Genomic DNA, 20,590 nt, shown 5'->3' with positions numbered 1-20,590 from the left:
AACAATCACCTCATATCTTATTTACACTATAAATGAGACAATGAGCACATTATGTTTGAGCTTATTTATCAAGTCTCAGGTTTCATAATGACAGTGCAAATATGAAATGCAAAGCATGAAATTGCATGTTTTGGTTGATGACAAAGAAATTCAAAGATGTTTTATCAAGAACTCACTCTGTGATCACACGATAGAGCAGCACGATCCATCCTGTGGGTGGTTTTCATTGGTGAAGATGGAGACGACTTGCATTTCACAGGAACATCAACTAATAAGAAACACCACAATTGATAATTAGCATTAACATAGGCAAATGGAGGGAAAAACATGCATGGTGAATATCATGCTAGCATACCTGAGTTATTAAAGGTCAACGTTTCCATGCGATTTGACAATACTCTTTCTGCACTGAACCCGTCTTTGGCATACAGATTTTCCCTCTCCTTCTTCAGCTCATCCTCCCTCTGCTTTACCATCTTGATCTCTTCATCCACCAAGGATATTGTGCTCCTCGAACGTAGTTTGAAAAATGGGTTGTTCAGGAACATTTTTTCCTGGGGCTGCTCACATGCTTTACTGAGAGAGAACTCAGAGGCACTGCGAATAATCAAATTGGACGTCTCCAGGATGATGACACTGGAGCTGGTCTCTTTGGAGTGCCACTCACTAGACTGAGCTTTCATGTTGTCTTTAACATGCCTGGGACTAGAGGTAAAATCATTGCTAGGGTCCAGAATAATTACATTGTTCGCTGACATTTCATGTTTGAATGGTTCCTTGGTAGGTGAGGAGGTGATGATGAATGACGGCGTCAGTGGAGTGCTTATTGATCTAGGGATACTTCTTGATGGTGCACAATCAGTTGATTTACCCATCCTGGAAAGGCCCCTCTCCCTTTTGAAATTTTCTTCCCTCTCCAGTGATATGCGAATATCCCTTTCAACTGCTTCTGGATCATCATAAGGGGACCTGTAACTGGAATCATCCAAACCAGAATCCTCTGAGCAGGGGCTAAATTGGGTGTGAGGATACTCCCCAACCAGATCTAAGTTTTCCAGATCCTGTGCTTTCTTGTGAGGTCGGTCAATGTTGCGTACTGGAGTGTACATGAAGCTGTGGCTGCCGTGGAAGCTCAGCTGCTTGGTTGTAGGTAAGACTACCTTGTTTTTGGTTTGTTCCTCCATTTCCCGCCACTGTTTACGAGCCAGCTGGAAGTCCACGTGCTCTGTACTAACATTCTCACTCTTGGTTTCCTGTATCACACAGAAGTCTTTAGGCAGCTTCTTGACTGCATCTACACTGATGTGCGGTTGGTGAGTGATGTGGTTATAATTGGCATCTTTACCATTCTCACTCTCATCTTCAGATATTTTAGACAAGCCTTGAAGGCCTAACGGGTTATATTTAACCTCTTGTGAAGGGCTGGGAAAAGGAACGTTAACCTCGGGCTGTTCCAGAACGTCTTCCACTTGCGGGACCTCAAAACACACTTCATGAAAAGCGTTGCTGTCTTGGTCTTCAGCACCTGTCATCTCAGCTTTTTGTACAAAGAGCTCCTGGGCACTCAACTGAAGACTATCCAAGTATGAATCATCATCTTCTTTATTAATAGAAGAGGAGAATATTGTTCTCCATTTTTCATCCGTCTCACTATCTGAAAATGCTGCTGCAATCTCAACTCTCAGGCATTCTTCCATTTCGTCAGGACCAGGTTCATGGCAGGATTCGGTGGAGACGTCTGACATAGCTTCTTCTCTAATGCACTGTGCTAACATAGACTCCTCTGTGACGGATGGTTCAAATATGAGTTCTTGGGCCTCTGGGTCTTTATATATTTCCAGATTTAGATAGCCATCTTGTTCAGAATGCAGATAATTGTCAACAGCCCCAGGCTCTGGCTCAGGATACTGATCTAGCTCAGGGTCTAGCACTGGTTCAGGGTATTGCGTTGATTCTGGGAATGGCTCTGGCTCAGGGTCTAGCACTGGTTCAGGGTATTCCTCCGGTTCAGGGAATTGCGTTGATTCTGGGAATGGCTCTAGCTCAGGGTCTAGCGCTGGTTCAGGGAATTGCGTTGATTCTGGGAACGGCTCTGGCTCAGGGTATTCCTCCGGTTCAGGGTATTGCTCTAGTTCAGGGTATTGCTCTAGTTCAAGACTTAGTTCCTCAGGATCTTCACAAGGCTCTGGGCTTTGCACTGGTACAGCATCTTGTTCTAGCTCAGGGGTCTGTTCTTGCGCAGGATCTAGTTCTGGTGTTTTCCTCCTCTTATGTTGGGGGTCATTCTCACACACACTGTCTACACTGGAGAGTGGGTCGGACACAGATGAGGTGACTGATTCATTCCTGCTGAGCTCTTCACAGGCCGGCTCCAAAACCAAAGCTTCTTTTTGATTCTGACAAGCCGTTTCAGTGCAGACGTTGGGGTCAGAGCAGTCAAGCTTGTCATTTGCGTCTCTGCTGCTTGGCATGTCAGTTAATAAAGTGTCGAGCGTTACCTTTTCCAACGGAGACTCTGGGACTAATGGCGGTGTCGCTGAACAAACAAGCTCATCATCTGCAATAAAATCCTGTTGCTTAGGTGAATCAGCCATGCCAACATCCACTTCACAATCCATCTCCAACGCTGATTGTTCTGCTGTTTCCATGGTGATGGACATGGAGTTGTGATCCTCAGCTGTGCTGCAACCTTTCTTCAGTTCCTTTCCATCTGCCTCTCTATCCACTGAGGTAGCCTTCTGAGAGAAAAGAGAATGAGAGAAGAAAAGATTTGTTTTTTAGAACGGAGAATTGCTGTTTGTTTGTTTTAAACACACACACGCACACATATATAGGTGTGTGTGTGTGTTTTGGAGTTCATTCCTCTGTTTCCTCTGTCATTCAATGCAGACAGACAGGCAGCATATAAAAAACAGCTAAATTAGAGAGTATTTTTTGTCTATTGTGTCTACCCTTATGTAAGGACTGGGTCTGGGTACCACCACACACTTTAAGTAAGCTTTGTAGGGGCTGATTGCTGCTACATCAGGAAATGTGTCTGAAATCTTGTGTTGCAGCTTTATCTGTCAAAAAAAAATCAAGTTTTGTTTGCAGTGTTTTTGCTAAATAATGTCATAGGAAAATGTAGCCTGTTCAGACCATAAGCCCTATATATGCTGTTTAGTTACACAAGTAACCAAATAATAAAGACAAGAAGTATAAACAGTGTGACAGAAATGTACACAATACAAAAGACTCTCCCTGTGTGTTTGTGTGTCTGTGTGCACACGTCTGTCTGTAAATATGTTTGTTAAACAAATAGAAAAAGTGAGTACTGCCATTACAAATGCCAGGATGCTACTTCCTACATACATTAACATTCAAACTATCAGCCACAACAGTGGCTTCTTAGCTTTGCCACTGAAGGATAGCATAAACTGTGCATGTATTCAAGCTGCGAACTTTCCTGTTATTAAAACTAAATTAGAAATAACACACAGAAAAGATATATGCTTACTAAAATGTATTTAATCTTTTGCACAAAAGCCTTTGTTGATGATGGCAGCTTCAAGCTGCCTGCTGTATGGAGAAACTAGTCGCATGCAGTGCTTTGGTGTCATTTTGGCCCATTCTGCCACACAGATTTTAAAATTCTTCTCATGGAAAAGAAGGTGTTGAGTAATCAGGCCTCATCCTATTTCAATGACATTACAGTACCAGATCATCCTGTGGGTGATACGGTACAGTGAGCAATTTCTATATATTAGTGCTATTTTTTAAATATGTAAACTCTGTAACATGTTGTACTACTTAATTAGTTTAGTCTGTTACTGTCTGGAGCAACTGTAACCCACATCATTTCCTTAGAGCAGCGGCTCCCAGCCTTTTTTGCGCCACGGACCGGTTTGTGCCCGACAATATTTTCACGGACCGGCCTTTAAGGTGTCGCGGATAAATTCAACAAAATAAAATGATACGATTAAGAAAAAAACTGTGGTATTTTGTAAATAAACACGAATTCACTGTGTAACTGTGTAACTTTATTAGCAGCGGCCTCCTGAAATGCGCCAACAATAACATCCTCCTCTTTCCCCCTTAATGCTCTCTGGTCATTATGGTAACGCGTAAACATTTCTTTCAATATAAGACACAACTACAACACGGGAAAAGACCCAGGGAAACCGAGTTAACCATAAAAACCCTGAAAACCATCAATTTCACACCCGAGCCTCAACTCTCACGGCCCATGGCCCGGGTGTTGGGGACTGCTGGCTTAGAGGACTGAGGCCTGTGCAGATCAACAGTGGGGAACAGTGCATCACATTGGTATATTCCACATGTGATGGTAACTTGTGTGATTGCCTCAGAGTTCGTCTTAAGTGCTGTCGTCCATAGTACCATTAAGTTCCTGATGTTATTACAGTTCTCACAGCAGGGATTTCATCGTCACTGCTCTTCATGCACTTCTTATCAAGTCATAGCATTTTCATAACACAGACTTGCTTGTGCAAAAGCCATGAAAACAATTAAACCTTATTTGACATTTGTCTAAACATGAATAGGAATTCAAACACTTTCAGCACAGTATGAAGACTTTGTTATCAAAATGTTTCGTTTTATTATCGAAGCCTTGCTGACATTGGAAATAGTTCTGTGTAGACATAAGCTAGAGAAAAAGTGTTCAGACAGAAAAATGAAACGTGAAGGATTTGTTTCAAAACTGATAGCACTGACAGAAGCAAATCATACATGTGGAACTATATGCATGAGACAACAGACGAAGAAATATATACAGTCTTAAAACAGCAGCAAGTCAAAGTGTGTAGGCACATAGCTACAGTTGAGACAGCTCACTGAAGTTCAAACCAAGCCTCAACATAAAGAAAGATGATTGTTGATGCAGATGAGCTGCTGTGAGTAATTCAGACACTATTGATGTACAACCATGGGAATGGTCTGAAATGAGAAAATACTCAGTGAGCAGCAGTTCCCCCTGTTGATGTCAGGAGTCAGAGGAGGATGTCCAGACTGCTTTGAGCTGAGAAGAAGGCAAGAATAACTCAGTCAGCTACTTGTTACAAACGAGGTAGGCAGCATCTGTATATAGACATAGAAAATAATGAATCAAGCAGAAAAAACAAATTGAGTTCCTTTCCATCTTGCAGGAGACAAAAATGGCTTTTCAAAGAGCAAAAAGTGCAAAAAATATCATCAGCTGCATCTTCCTGGAAGATACTGCCAACCCCGGCCATAACTTTCTAGAGTGAAGCAATATTTTAACGGATGTTTCACATGGTGGCCAACACCTGTTTGCTCACTGGGGAATCCTACAGGTCCTTAGAAACTTCAACAATAAAACTCATGGACTTTATGGCCTGTCTTTTCCTTCTTTAACTGTATAAATTTACCGTGTAGTCTTAGTGTGTTGTAAGACAGCGGTCCCCAACCCCCGGGCCTCGGACCGGTACCGGGCCGCGAGAGTTGAGGCTCAGGTGTGAAATGTCTGGTTTTCAGGGTTTTTATCGGTTTTCAGTGTTATTTTGTTATCGTTAACTCGGTTTTCCTGGGTCTTTTCACGTGTGTTATGAATAAATCTTCTTTTTTTTGGTACCGGTACTAGTTTTATTTTGTTGTATTTATCCGTGACACCTTAAAGGCCGGTCCATGAAAATATTGTCGGCCATAAACCGGTCCGTGGTGCAAAAAAGGTTGGGGACCGCTGTTGTAAGGTTTAACCTTTCGAGGTGGGGTATGGTTTGGGACCACAGCCCTTTATAGGTTTTAGGTTCTGTTAGCGGTGCTTGTTTACATGTGGCTAAAATTCCTCCCAATCCTACTTTTAATTAGGACCAACAAGGTGTAATATTTAACTGTACTTTGGTCACTTTGTTATATTCAGGTCCTCAAAGCTGAGCTCAGTGTTTGTAGAAGACCCCGTCTTTGTGTTTCAGTCTCATCCTACCTTCCTGGACCATGAAACAAATTGTTTTCTATCTGGTTTCATCTGCAGTTGGATAGTGACAGTGGCAAAGACTGCCAGTGGAAGGTTTCACACACACACGCACACACACACGCGCGCACACACACACACACACACTCTCTCTCTCCTGTAACGACACAAGAATGCGACAGACTTGGTGCCATGGTAACCACTGAAAGGCCTGGCACTTATACTGCAATGCTCAGCTGTCACCTCCTCCACTTCCACCTCCCCCGCAACAACTCATCAGCAGCCTGTTAAATGTGACTGGAAGCAGTGCTGTACTCAAAGTGGACATGAAACACGACATGTATTAAGTCTAATTTACATCATGGGGCCCTACACTAAAACCTGTCATAGATTTAACACAAGCCGAATCTAAGACAATGCACAATGTCTGTGGATGGTTACTGCTAACGTTAGGTAACTAGTGACAGAACCTAGACTGTGGTGGAAAACAGGGAAGCTAAAACTAAAAAGCAGTTGAAGGGCATCACTTTTATTCCATACCTGGCTGTAGCAATGAGCTTTGTGTTTAAAGAAAAGGCAAGGATATACTGTCCAGTCTGACTGTCACTTTCAACACCTCTTTAAGCAGTAATTAGTTCTTCATTAGTAGCTGTAACACTCTACATGTGTTGGAAGCACTCAGAGAATACAAGACAAATAACTATCTGATTATCTGACCACTGGATGCACAGCTTTGTGTATTGTTTTTATTCAGTTGATACAGATGGGTTTGTTTTCTGAAAGCATTCTTCATGTTAGTATAAACAATACATTCAACAATAGTCACAGATTAGTGTTGGATAGATTTTGTGAAATCTCCAAATTTCCTTTTCCTTTTTTAAAAGGAAGAACAAAAATGTTTGGAATCCAGCTGTGTTGTTCTTTTTCGCGTTCTCTCAGATGAATTTCATCAGCACCATATATGTGTTGCATCTATAGAAAGATTTTAATCGTTGGGAATAACCAACACAGCTACCATACACCACCTTGGCGACAGTGGGAAAGAAAAACCCCTTTTAACAGGAAGTATGATGTTAGGCCAGAACAGAGTTCACTGCCGCTGGTGGTTGGATGATTCTGGAAAAGACATTCCTTCATTCATTGTTTTGCTGATTTAAATTTTATCAAACATTCAGCAAACTGCCCTCCTCTGTATACAGAACACTGTCTATATATGGGACCTCTATAAAGCAGTGGCTTTGTCCTCCTCTCATCCCCATCGGTCATGGCTCCGGAGGTTTCTTCCTGATAAAATGGTGGTTTTTCTTTCTCACTGTCGCCAAAGTGCTTGCTCATAGGGAGTCATTTAATTGTTGGGGTTTTCTGTTTTTTTGTGTATTATTTATAATATAAATTCAAATTCAATTCAATTCAATTTTATTTATACAGCACCAAATCACAGCAACAGTCACCTCAAGGCGCTTATATTGTAAGGTAGACCCTACAAGAATACATACAGAGCAAAACCCAACAATCATATGACCCCCTATGAGCAAGCACTTTGGCGACAGTGGGAAGGAAAAACTCCCTTTTAACAGGAAGAAACCTCCGACAGAACCAGGCTCAGGGAGGGGCGGGGCCATCTGCTGCCACCGGCTGGGGTGAGAGAAGGAAGACCAATGAATTCTGTTTAATTTATATAGCGCCAAATCAGTTACATTAAGGTGCTTTAGCGTGGATTCAATTGCAGGATCAACTACTGGATTTAGATTCAATACAATGAAATGCTAAAATGTCTAAAACCAAACAAAGACAAAAGAGCTTTTTGAATTATCATCTTAAATGATTGTCTGCTTATCAGAAAACCATTTATTTCCACACTTCTTGAGCAACGTCTCAAACATTTTGTTCTTCTTTAAATGTCACATTTATAATTGTGGGGTTTGACACATGCACGTTCACGTTCCCACAAAGGGCTCACCTGTGATTGGTTTAAATCTGGAAGAAAAGAAAGCCTTGAAGTCTTTCAGCAGTGGTGTTCAGCTTAAACAGATTTCTTTCAGGCTTTTAATATTTGGTCATTTTATTTTTTTTATAAATCACAATAGGATTCACATCAGATGAACCTTTAGAAAAAAACACTGGTGGGTAAACAGCAGAATCAGGAAAGGCTGGTCAGCTGTGGACTGATGATCCACACTTTTACGTGTGACAACAAGAAGCAGGCAGGTGTCTGCGTGTGCTGCTGAAGTTTAATCTTCATGTTCAATGTGTGGAGGCCGAGCTCAAAGGAATGAGGAACTGGTCACTTTGATGGACAGTTACTGCATTAAATCAAAGGACAGCTTGGCAAGTCAGTTGCAAGAAAACAGATTCTTAGTTTCTTAGTTAACTAAGTAAACTGAACTTTTGAAAATGTGATCAGATACAGGCCGTGCTCATGTTGCCGGTGAGTACTAAACATCTGGCTCCAGAGCTCAGCTGTCTGTGGGTTCAGGCTCCAGTGTTTCATCTGGAAACAGGAGAGGACGGTGTGACCGGCTCTCTTTGATGAGGAGCTCATTTGTCTGATTAAACAGGTTTCTGCTGTCATCATGTGTAAATCTGAAGGATATTAGAACAAGTTACATGCAATGCTTGTAGCCACTGCATGCTACTTGTGTTAGGTTTTTATGTGTTGTGGTTATCTGTGTGCAACTACACGGCAGATTAACTTCAGCGTGTCTGTGGATCCGTCACTCTGGTGTCCTGCCTTTGACCCACAGTCCACAGGGAAACCATCAATCTGCTGTCTGTTGTCACTGCTCAAATATTTCTTACAGTTATTTTAATTTGAGTTTGATAAGTTTGTGTATTTGTTCATTTAAAATCTTAACAGTGTTCATAAAGAGACTAACAGGACCATCATTAAAGAGCTGTTTGTGTTAGTGCTTTGATCTGTGCTTATTAGTAATTATTGTTTCCATAAAGAGCCAGAAAACACTTTGATCAAATACTGATGATCAACTATCCCGAATCCTATATAAAAGTTGTAATAGTATATGTACATTCTGTAAAAAGACACTTTTACTGAAGTAGAAGTACAGATGTTATGTGTTAAAATATACTTGTTGAGGCATTAAACTGTAAACCACAGCTGGAGCTATTTCACTGTGGGTAAATCACACCACAGTTTATTAGTTAGACTGTGTTATATTAATGCTACATAACATTAGAGTTCTCTGTAAAATATCTGCCATTGTGAAAGATTGATCTGTGCTACTTATCAGTAACTTTGTGTCTTTTTGATGATTTGTTGATGTTTTGAAGGTAAAGTTTGACGACTTTGTTATTTGTGTTGTGCACGTGTGGATGTCCTGATCTATCACCGGCTTCACTTTAATACCGAAAAACATCTTAAAAACCGTTGAACTCGGGGGCAGGTTTCTCATGCTCAGTCTACTGTGTTTGCTGCAGACGACATGTCTGTATTTTGACCAGAGTTTACAATAGCTAGATGTACCTGATCCTCGTTTTGTTTTTAAAATCATGAAGGCTGTGTAATACTGTACAGATGAATGGGACATCTGTGCAGTCAAACCTGACTCCTCTCTAAGTGCACAGAGCAGACACGCTGCATATGACTTGTATGCGTGGGTTTTTGAAGTTACAAGCAGTTGCACTCATGAAATGAAAATATTTGCTCCGATTATGTTTTTTTCTTCTTCACGTGTGACTTATGATAACAAATCTCTCCACAGCCATCTGCCATGACAACATGGGGTAAGGGCAGGCAGAGATGCGACGAACACGCGTGATGTTAATAATAAGCATTCAGCACGTTGGTGGCAGCCACAACAGACATGATTACATACATGCTGTGAAAACACATTTGCCCTTTTCATGACTTCTTAGTTATTTGCAAATTTCTCACACTTACATATTTCAGTTTTAAATAATGATTTCCTTCATCATGCCTGGCAGGATCTACACCCAGACATGATTATTAGCAGACCTGTGGACTCACTTACATAGAACCTTTCTGACAAAGTGAAGTGGAACAAAAGATCAAAAAGCATCGCGATCTAAAGAAAATCATGGACATGTGAGAAACCTGTGAGTCTCATTCCAACAGTTCATGTCCTGAAGGTTAAGCACACTTGTGTTATGGAGCAGGACGATGGTCTGAAACACCCAGCAGCTCCACCTCTGAAGGGCTCAAATGAACAAAATGACTTCAGTTTGATTCAGATGTCATCTCATGAAACAGGCTGTTCTTTGCCCACTGAACCATTTATTAAGGCTGAATTCATTTTCCCTTTTTTAAGCCTTTTTCTCTGTTAACTGAAAAACTGCATTTCGTATCTAAGATATTAAAATTAGTTTGATGATCAGAAAGTGCGTTAAGTGTGACAAATCAGCAAAATGCTTTTTCACAGCACTGTGTATCGTGTTTATGCATACGAAGTTCATTCCTATATCCATCTTAAGGAAAACACAAATGAGCTGCATGATTTCTATTCAGAGTTCTTTCACCATTATAAAAATGAGGCAACACAACGTGTTCCCAATCATTGATGTTACTGTGTTACATCACTTTCTGCAGAATAAGAAAAAATCTTTGAATTTGAATTCATACAAATGAACTTAAAACACAGCCACTCATCCAACCTCACACACACACTGGGCTCCTTCCTATACCTAGACCACAATACACTCCATAGGAACAACTGTGAGTGAGCATATGTCCAAGCACACTCACTTACAAGGCTAAATACAATCTGTAGAATTGTACAGTTAATGTCAGCACTGAAGTCAAAACTGAGAATAAGATTTCTATCAACAACATAAAGAACAAAAGCATCTCTCCTCAAGGACAGTTTAACCTCACCCCCCCGCAGCATCACTACGTCCACATCAACAAACAGCGTCATTTCCATGTTAGAAGATGCAGTCGATACTGTGGTGTGACCCTGCACTCTAACAAAGGTAAACTTTGTGTGTGTGTGTGAATGGACCTACCTGAGAGAGGGTAGCAGGCTAATGCAGAGGGCTCTGCTCTGTTTCTGAGTGCAGCTTTATACTGGCAGCTCTGCATGGCTGCGTTTGCCTCTGATTGGACAGATGGTGAAGGAGGGCTACACTGGAGGCAGCCAATGCTTGAGCTTTCTCTGATGAACACAGTCAAGCTGAGAGGAGATCATCTTGTCCTTTTGGACTCGTTCTATCCTACACTGGGACTGATTTGAAACACGTGCTTATTTTCTCTCTCTGGGAGGAACGGACATGTATTGAAATGAATTTAAATTTCACTACTTATCTTTTGAAATTAAACCTACATTAAATTCAGTTCAGGTCACTTCAACTGTATGACAACAGTTGGCTCAAGACACTTTATAAAACAAGCTATAGACCCCACACTAATACAGAGAAAACCCCAACCATCAGAAGACCTGCTGTGAGCACGCACAGGACAGTGATCGACACATGACGAGTGCGAATAGAAAGGAGCGTGAATGAAGTGTATCATGCTATCATCCTATTGTAGCATAACTAAGGGAGGATTCAGGGTCACCTGGTCCAGCCCTAACTATATGGTTTAGCAAAAATGAAAGTTTGAAGCTTCATCTTTAAGGCAGAGGAAGGCTCTGAAAACTGAAGGCTCTGCCTCCCATTCTACTTTTAAATACTCTAGGAACAACAAGTAGGCCTGCAGAGCGAGAGCGAAGTGCTCTAATAGGGTGATATGGTACTACAAGGTCATTAAGATAAGATGGGGCCTGATTATTTAAGACCTTGTATGTGAGGAGCAGGATTTTGAATTCTGGATTTATCAGGAAGCCAATGAAGGGAAGCCAGTAAAGGAGAAACCTGCTCTCTTTCAGTACTCTCTGCGGCATTTTGGATCAGCTAAAGAGTTTTCAGGGAGCGATCGTGGCTCAAGAGTTGGGCGTTCGCCTTGTAATCAGAAGGTTGCCGGTTCGAGCCCTGGCTTGGACAGTCTCGATCGTTGTGTCCTTGGGCAAGACACTTCACCCGTTGCCTACTGGTGGTGGTCAGAGGGCCCGGTGGCGCCAGTGTCCGGCAGCCTCGCCTCTGTCAGTGCGCCCCAGGGTGGCTGTGGCTACAATGTAGCTGCCATCACCAGTGTGTGAATGTGTGCGTGAATGGGTGGATGACTGGATATGTAAAGCGCTTTGGGGTCCTTAGAGACTAGTAAAGCGCTATATAAATAAAGGCCATTTACCATTTAAGATAATGTGATTAGTAATAAATACATGAACTAGGTTTTCAGCATAATTCTGAGACAGGACGTTTCTAATTTTAGAGATGATGCACAAATACAAGAAAGCAGTTCTGCATGTTTGTTTAATATTTGCATTAAAGGACATCCTGGCCACATCTCACTGAGGCCAAGGTGAGGACACACAGACTGATAGGACACCATTTCTAAGATTTTCATGGCCAAATGCAACAGTATCATACAGTGAACTGAGGTCTAGCAGGACGAGCAGTCCACTTTCAGAGAAGATCATGTGTAACCTTCACTAAAGCTGTTTCTGTGCTGTGATCAATTTTGGTGGACAGAAGGATGGGCCTCTGCGGACATAGCCAATAAAGGACGATGGAAGAGCCGTGGCGTCCAGGTCCAGGTCCAGACTGAGCAAACGCAGCCTTAGCCATTTAGTTATTCCGGCATGTGTGTGAAGTGCGGAGTGAGTAGGAGTGAGCTCCCCAATATTTTTGGGAAGCCTTGTTTTCTCCTGTGTTGTTAGACCAGGGAGGTCAGACTCAGAATCAGAATCGCGTTTATTGGCCATGTATATGCACAGACACATACAAGGAACTTGGTTCCGGTAGATGGTGACTCTCAAGCACAGCAATGTATAATGTAATAATAATGTAATGTCCACAATGTAAGCAACACAACCCCCCCACACACACGTGGATATATACAGCTACACATGCATACACAAGCTGTGTAAACCAACCATAAATAACCTAAACTTATATACATAAAATACAGAAATGAATGAGGTGGAATGAATACTACAAAATGTACATAAGGTGCAGTTGCAGTCTGGCAGTGGGAGCAGTGTGACAGGTCAACTGTTTAGGAGGGAGATGGCGAGGGGAAAGAAACTGTTCCTGTGTCGGGTGGTCCTGGTCTGCAGGCTTCTGTACCGTCTGCCAGAGGGCAGTAGGTCAAAGAGTCTGTGTCCAGGGTGTGAGGGGTCTGCGATGATTTTCCCTGCCCGTTTCCTGGTTCTTGAGAGGTACAGATCCTGGATGGAGGGCAGGGGGGCGCTGATGATCCTTTCTGCTGCCCATACAGTCCGCTGCAGTCTGCTCCTGTCCTGTTTAGTGGCTGCTCCATACCAGACTGTGATGGAGGAGCACAGGACAGACTCAATGACCGCAGTGTAGAACTGGATCAGCAGCTCCTGTGGAAGACTGTACTTCCCCAGTTGTCTCAGGAAGTACATCCTCTGCTGGGTCTTTGTGAGGATGGAGTGTTGGTCTCCCACTTCAGGTCCTGGGAGATGGTGGTACCCAGGAACTTGAAGGTCTTCACAGTTGACACAGGGCTGTCTGATATGGTGAGGGGGAGCAGAGTTGAGGGATGTCTCCTGAAGTCCACTGTCATCTCTACAGTCTTAAGAGTGTTCAGCTCCAGATTGTGCTGACTGCACCAGAGTACCAGCCGCTCAACTTCCTGCCGGTATGCAGACTCATCACCATCCTGAATGAGGCCAATGATGGTGGTGTCATCTGCAAACAGTCACTGGTGTAGAGGGAGAACAGTAGTGGTGAGAGGACACATCCTTGAGGGGCACCAATGAGGGACCGAGTTTCAGAAGTGATCTCCCCCAGCCTCACTTGCTGCTTCCTGTCTGTCAGGAAGCTGGTGACACGGGAGAGTTTGGAGGAGAGAAGTTCAGGCACGATGGTGTTAAAAGACGAACTAAAGATTCATTAGAGAGAAATAGTCTAAATAAATAATAATTGTACTGAAAGTAGCTGTACGCTATACAACCAAGATAGCAGCATGTACTGACAGTGACTTTAGACCTAAAGTCCTCACGTCTGTAGTCATGCTGTGCTTCGAGCAGATAGTGTCTCAGCAGAGACTAACCCCCTCCCTCCACCCTCACCAGTGTGCTCACAGAGGATCACCATCAGCGTTCACAGAGAGCTGAACCATCTGAACAACAGGAAGAGCCATGTGAGGATGCTCTTCATGGACTATGGCACAGCGTTCAACACCATAATACCAGACATAGTGCAGCATTTACCAGGGCAGAGGTAGAGAATTTGTCCGGCTGGTACTCAGAAAGTAACCTCAAGCTGAACATCCTTAAAACCAAAGAACTCATAATGGACTTCAGGAGGCTCAGACAGATCAGAACGAATCTGTCTGCACCTTCAAGTTTATGGGGACCCACTTCTCCGCCAATCTCACCTGGACCCACAACACCATCGCCGGGGTAAAGAAGGCCCAGTAGCGTCTGCACTTCCTCTCTGTCCTGAGGATGAATAACCTGGACCAGCTGGCCTTCTACCGCTCCTCGGGCCTCCTGCCTGGTGTTTGGTACTCAGGGGCCACGACTGAGAGCAGGTAGGCTGCATAGAGGGTCAGTAACACCAAAAAAATCATTGTCTGCCTTCTGACAGGCCATCACCAGATCCTCCTGTCTCAGGAAAAGCAAAGCCAGCACAGGTGAGCCCTCACACCCTGCTCAACACCTGTTTGACCCGCTCCCCTCCAGCCAGCACCTCAGGTCAATCAGGTCCCACATCTCCAGACTTACTAAAAGCTTCTTTCCCTGGGTCATTCAGACAAAAAAACACTATCCCCCACACCCCACCCCTGCCCACTCACCTCACCAATCTGAGCCATGGTCTGAGTAAATGCCGTCACTGAAGCCACTCACATATGGACTCAATACTCAGACCAAGTCCTTTTGCACTGCTTCCAAGCACTTTGTTCTCCAAAGTGTTCCTTTGCCTTGTTTTTATCTATTCCTCATGTCTGACTGTTTATATTTTATTCCTGTACAGTTGGTGTGGAGCACCCATCATTTCTTTGTCCATGTACAATGACAGTGAGGGGCTATTCTTTTCTATTCTGGGTATTCCTAATAATAAGAAGTTATGTGAGTTGGTAAGGATTTGTTTTTTCTTTTATGGTTAAAATGTTATTTCTGAAGAAATTCATGAAGTTCTTAAGTTTAAACAAATCCTCTGCCAACAGACTGACTCTTTGTCAACCTGGCCACAGTGCTGAAAAGAAACAAGAGTTTTTCTTATTTGTTCTTATTTATTATTCTTTACTAATTAAAGTTTGGCTTACCAGATCAATTTGCACGAGCTTAAGCCTCATTTTTGTGCTTCTGTACAGCATCTAAAGATTCTTTTTCTTTCATATTAAAAACGGTAACTGTTACTTTATTGTTGTGTGGCTTAACATTAGAACTTTAACATTAGTTACTACTGTCTCTTATAATGACTATCATTTACAAATTGATTGCATATTGTTTTAATATGACTTGAAACTAGCACGTGAGACCATAATATCTTTAGGAAAGTGTTAGCTCTTCCTAGATTTACCCACAGACTTTCAGAGAACTGGAAGTGTTTCCAAGGCCACTGGTTTATGTTAAACTGATTTAAGACACTGTCATGTTTCTGAGATCCCAGAAGCTTCAACATTTTCATTAAGAGATTCTTTTCATAACCAACACCAATCCTGACATCCATACCCAATAGCAGGACTGCAGTAAGCTTCCTGGTGTTTGTGTCTAACCAGATACTTACTCATCTCCTTGGTCTCCAGTAACATTGTGACAAATCAACCAGGATGGACAGTGGTGTGAAAAAGTGTTTGCCCCCTTCCTAAGTTCCTATTTTTTTTGTGTGTTTGCTCACACTTAAATGCTTCAGATCATCAAACAAATGTAAATATTAGACAAAGATACCAGAAGTAAACACAAAATGCACTTTCTAAAAGAAGGCATTTATGATTAAGGGGAAAAAAAATCCAAACCCACGTGGCCCTGTGGGAAAAAGTGATTCCCCATAAACCTAATAACTGGTTGGGCCAGGCTTAGCAGCAATCTGCTGCAAATTGCAATCAAGCATTTACAAAACTGACAGTGAGTCTTTTACAGCACGGCGAAGAAGTTTTGTCAAGAAATCGTTCAGTCTCTTAACCCAAGCAGCTGTTTCCTGATCTGCTGCTGTGAAGATGTTAGGATATGAAAAAGGTCTCTGTGGTATAGCTGTAGTTCAGGGCCATTTTTAATTGGCCAGCAAGTAATTTTATAAATTAAATAGAATATGGCCGCACTTCAACTTTTGCTTGGGTGTATTGCACTTCTTAGTTTTAACACCAGGGGGAGCTGCTGTTGATCAAGGCAGTTGCTCCACCAAAAAGGACAATCACAGAAGTAATGTACCCCAAGTTACTAAACATGGCAGAACCAAAGAAGCGAAAAGTAGAAAGTGAGTGCAGAAAATTTCAGACATGGTGGGAGAGTGAATATTTCTTCAAAGAGTTCAAGACAAAGTGTGTCTGTTTGATCTGCACTGAAACTGTGGCAGTTATGAAAGAGTATAATGTACCATGTCATTATGAAACCAAACATCGGGCCTATGCATCCGACACTGGTGCTGAGTGAGAGCAGAAATTAAAGCAAAGGGTAGCTCTCCTGCAGGGTCAGCAGCAGTATTTATCTCGTGCTCGAAAGGTCCAGGAAAAGGCTCCAATAGCCAACTCATCACAAGACATGGCGAGCCTTTTTCAGATGGAGACCTCATAAAACACGGCCTCGTTAAAGTCACCGAAATAATGTGCCCGGAAAAAGTGCAGAACTTCAACAACATCAGCATGTCCAGAAATCCAGTCGTGCGATGCATTGAAAACTCGTCAGCCAACATTAAACTGCAACTGTCTGATAAAGCTGCGCTTTTGATTTTTACTCCATCGCATGTGATGAGAGCACCGACGCCACAGACGCCACACAGCTGCTATTTTTTTTGCGGGGAGTGGACGAGAGCACGAGCGCTTTAAAAATCTATTCCACGGTACCCGTGTGTTAGTAAGCATGCACGTGCACACATGCTTCAAATATCAATAATGTGCATCGATTCTGTCACTACCCTGGTTTTGCGCAACACTTTCTTTATACGCACAGCGCACGCACACGTAGTCAGCTGATCTCATCTGATGCAGATCTGCTCCTCGATCAAGTGACATTTGTCTGGATTTTTGGCACGAGTGGCGATCAGCACCACAGCTGGATGGCCCAATTTACATACCCAGCACAGCTGATACTCACCAGAATAATTTACTAAAATTATGCACTCCTGTTATTAAGTCCAGTTCAGTCTGTTAATGTTGATAACCGTTTCAAACGAACGTTAACAGGTGTGTTGCTGAGCCTAATAACTTAAATAACAGGCTTGAAATGTACCCGTCCCATCTTCATTGTTTTTCTCTGTGCTGTAAATCTTCTGTCTAAGAAGAAATCTGAGGCTGTTCTGAGAATGAGCTACCAAAGCTTTTTCTGAATAAATCAATAAAGACCCATTTATGGAAAGCTGTGATAAAGGCAGCTTTAATTATATTCAACAATATAACACATTTGACCACTTTTAAGTGATTTTTCTAACTTTAATACACTAAAGTTAAGGTTATATACCTAATTTCTAGTAAGCGGCCCAGCCCCTCCTATATTTTTATGTATGTGGCCCTCAGTGAAAAAAGTTTGGACACCCGTGCTGTAGTTGGTCGGCAGCACCTGTAGGGGGAGCATTTTTAGCCTTCTTAGGAAAAGTGACCTTATCCAACAGAGCTGTGATGTTAGCTTTCCTTGATAGATCCTAGGAGATCCCGTGGAATCTAAACCATGGTACACACTCCACCCTGTTACTGTTGATGAAGACTGGAGCATTACCCTCACGAAAGTCAGTGGTAACAAGTTTTATGGAGTGATGAACCCAAATTTGACATCTTGATTCAGTTAATTGTGGATGTGTATGTTGGAGGTCAGGAGACAGTTAAAAAGGCTGTGTCATGGTTTGGGGCTGCATTTGAGCCAGTGGTTATTGGGGAAGTATAAACACAGAAAAATACAGTAAGATTTGCTTTCCATCGTGCTACGGCTGAATTTTTCAGTTTGACAATGTCGCCAAACTGCTAGTGCAGTAAAACCGTACCTAGCACTTTCTGTCAGCTCAGAGATTCGACCTCAACATTAGTGGAGCAGTACATGATCATCTTAACAGAGAATGGAACATCTGAAGTTAATGAGTATTCACCAGTTGCCCTCACAGTGTATTTCTTGACCCAGCTAAAACCACAGGTGAAAACATCTATAGAGTTTCTGCAGTTAGCATACAAACCAAATCTGGGACTGGATGCAGCAAAGAGGTTAGTCTTTGGGGGGGTCTCGCTTTCTTTGATTTTTTTAAACACCATTCAGCCACTGATACTGAGCTACAGGACATCTCACTAAATTCATCCACCATTTCATGGATCACTGAGCGCCTGACAGACAGGCACAGTATCTGAGGAGGAGCTGTGTCAGTGTAGTACCATAAAACTGTGTGTGTGATTTGGTGATGTGAAATTCAGAGCTCCACAGGGTACTGTGTTGTCTCCATTCCATTTCACCTCAGACTGTCAGTACAGCTCAGTCTGTGCTCATTCTGCAGAGGCTGCATGTGCTATTGACAGGCAGGAGCAGTGCTTAGAGAAATCATCTGCATCTGAATGTGAACAAGAACAGAGGGCTAATGATCAACTTTAGAAGGAAGAGGCAAATGGTTTGTGCTGGGACAGAATGGTAAATGGACTGATTGCTATATAGCACTTTTCTACTCTCTGTACTCAAATACATACAACATGCCACATTCACCCAATCACACCCATTCTCACAAGCACTGTCTCTAAACTGGGTGCTTTTCGAACTACATTCACACACACGCATGGATTCATCGGAGAGCAACGTGGGGTTAGTATCTTGCCCAAGGACACTTGACATGCAGACTGGAGGAGCTAGGGATTGAACCAGCAACCTTCCGGTCAGTAGGTGACCTGCTCCACCACCTGAGCTCTACAGCACAGAATGTTAATGTTAATGTTAAAAAAAAAAAAAAAAAAATGTTGCAGAAAAGTACAGCTACCCAAGTCCCTGATATATATATATATATATATATATATATCTCACACCCACTGGATTATTAGGTGCATTAAGCAAAACAAAACAGTCAGATAAGTCAAACTTTACTCAACTCATTCTTCTTGCTTCCTCCACTTCTGTACCATTGATTCATCAATGTTGAATTCTCTGCAGCTGCTCTATTCCCATGTTGTTGCAGTATATTAATGACTAACCTCGTATTGTGGATGGATTATCTCAGTTGTTCCCTGACTGAAGTTTGGTCCGTTTACAGCATCCTGCCATGCGATTGCATTTGTCTCTAACCATCAGGAACCTTCACGTTAACTTTTATCGAGAGGAAAAAAGTTAGCATTCATCCTCCAGCTTCACTGTGTTTATGCTAACATAGCTGTGTCGCTAGCGATCACATAGCACATGATATACAAGCTAGCCCAACTTCAGTAACCCTACAAACGTCACTGCTGTTTAGTTTTCTGTCTTCATTTATGTTGGAAGTGATAACAGAGCTGTACGTTTGAATGTTTCAGAAATATCTCAGTCAGAACATGCTATATCATGCTTAGGTGGAAACTAGCGAGCTAACTTCCTGCTAACTAAACTAAAGCAGCAACGCTGATCATTTTATTAAAGGTGAAAGAATTTAGACAGTTTGTAACTCTCATTGGCGCCACAGTGTTCGTTTGACTTTGGGACCTGAAGCTGACGGAGTTTTGGACCCAGATTACTCCGCGAGGCTCCTGACTACGGTAATCGTAATGCTCAGACAATCCATCAAGTGGTGCGGCTTAGTAGCTTAGCAAAGTCATACTACAACATTTTTGATAGATTTTTGAGCGCCGTGTACCACATAAAATCGGTTCGAGGTCAGTAAGCCTAACCAGAATTCATACATGAGGCGCACCAATTATAAGGTGCACTGTCGATTTTTGAGAAAATTAAAGGATTTTTGGTGCGCCTTATAGTGCAGAAAACATGGTATATGAAGTCCAACACAAAGGCTATTTACAAAAAAGGAGTGAGCAGGTGCAGTCCCAAAGGAAGGATACAGTGGGGCAAAAAAGTATTTAGTCAGCCACCGATTGTGCAAGTTCCCCCACCTAAAATGATGACAGAGGTCAGTAATTTGCACCAGAGGTACACTTCAACTGTGAGAGACAGAATGTGAAAAAAAAAAATCCATGAATCCACATGGTAGGATTTGTAAAGAATTTATTCGTAAATCAGGGTGGAAAATAAGTATTTGGTCAATAACAAAAATACAACTCAATACTTTGTAACATAACCTTTGTTGGCAATAACAGAGGTCAAACGTTTACTATAGGTCTTTACCAGGTTTGCACACACAGTAGCTGGTATTTTGGCCCATTCCTCCATGCAGATCTTCTCGAGAGCAGTGATGTTTTGGGGCTGTCGCCGAGCAACACGGACTTTCAACTCCCGCCACAGATTTTCTATGGGGTTGAGGTCTGGAGACTGGCTAGGCCACTCCAGGACTTTCAAATGCTTCTTACGG

The 20,590-nt window shown here is 42.4% G+C and overlaps 1 protein-coding gene across 8 annotated transcripts in view; it reads right to left on the bottom strand.

The window, feature by feature from the left end:
- The window catches only part of palmdb (palmdelphin b), an 87,328-nt gene that overhangs the window by 8,335 nt on the left and 58,403 nt on the right, over positions 1-20,590 (bottom strand). For 5 of the 8 annotated variants that reach the window (XM_040048806.1, XM_040048809.1, XM_040048811.1 and 2 more), the window contains 2 exons: positions 356-2,738; positions 177-268 (listed from right to left, as the gene is read on the bottom strand). In XM_040048806.1, coding sequence (XP_039904740.1) covers positions 177-268; positions 356-2,738 — 2,475 coding nt within the window. Of the gene's footprint in view, positions 1-176; positions 269-355; positions 2,739-10,909; positions 11,604-20,590 lie in introns of those variants that run through there. The other 3 variants (XM_040048813.1, XM_040048814.1, XM_040048808.1) reach the window with 3 other exon arrangements.

This window comes from Simochromis diagramma, unplaced genomic scaffold, assembly GCF_900408965.1.
Source record: "Simochromis diagramma unplaced genomic scaffold, fSimDia1.1 OVJJ01000125.1, whole genome shotgun sequence".
Lineage (NCBI taxonomy): Eukaryota > Metazoa > Chordata > Actinopteri > Cichliformes > Cichlidae > Simochromis > Simochromis diagramma.
This window is presented reverse-complemented; position numbering and strand designations above follow the sequence as displayed.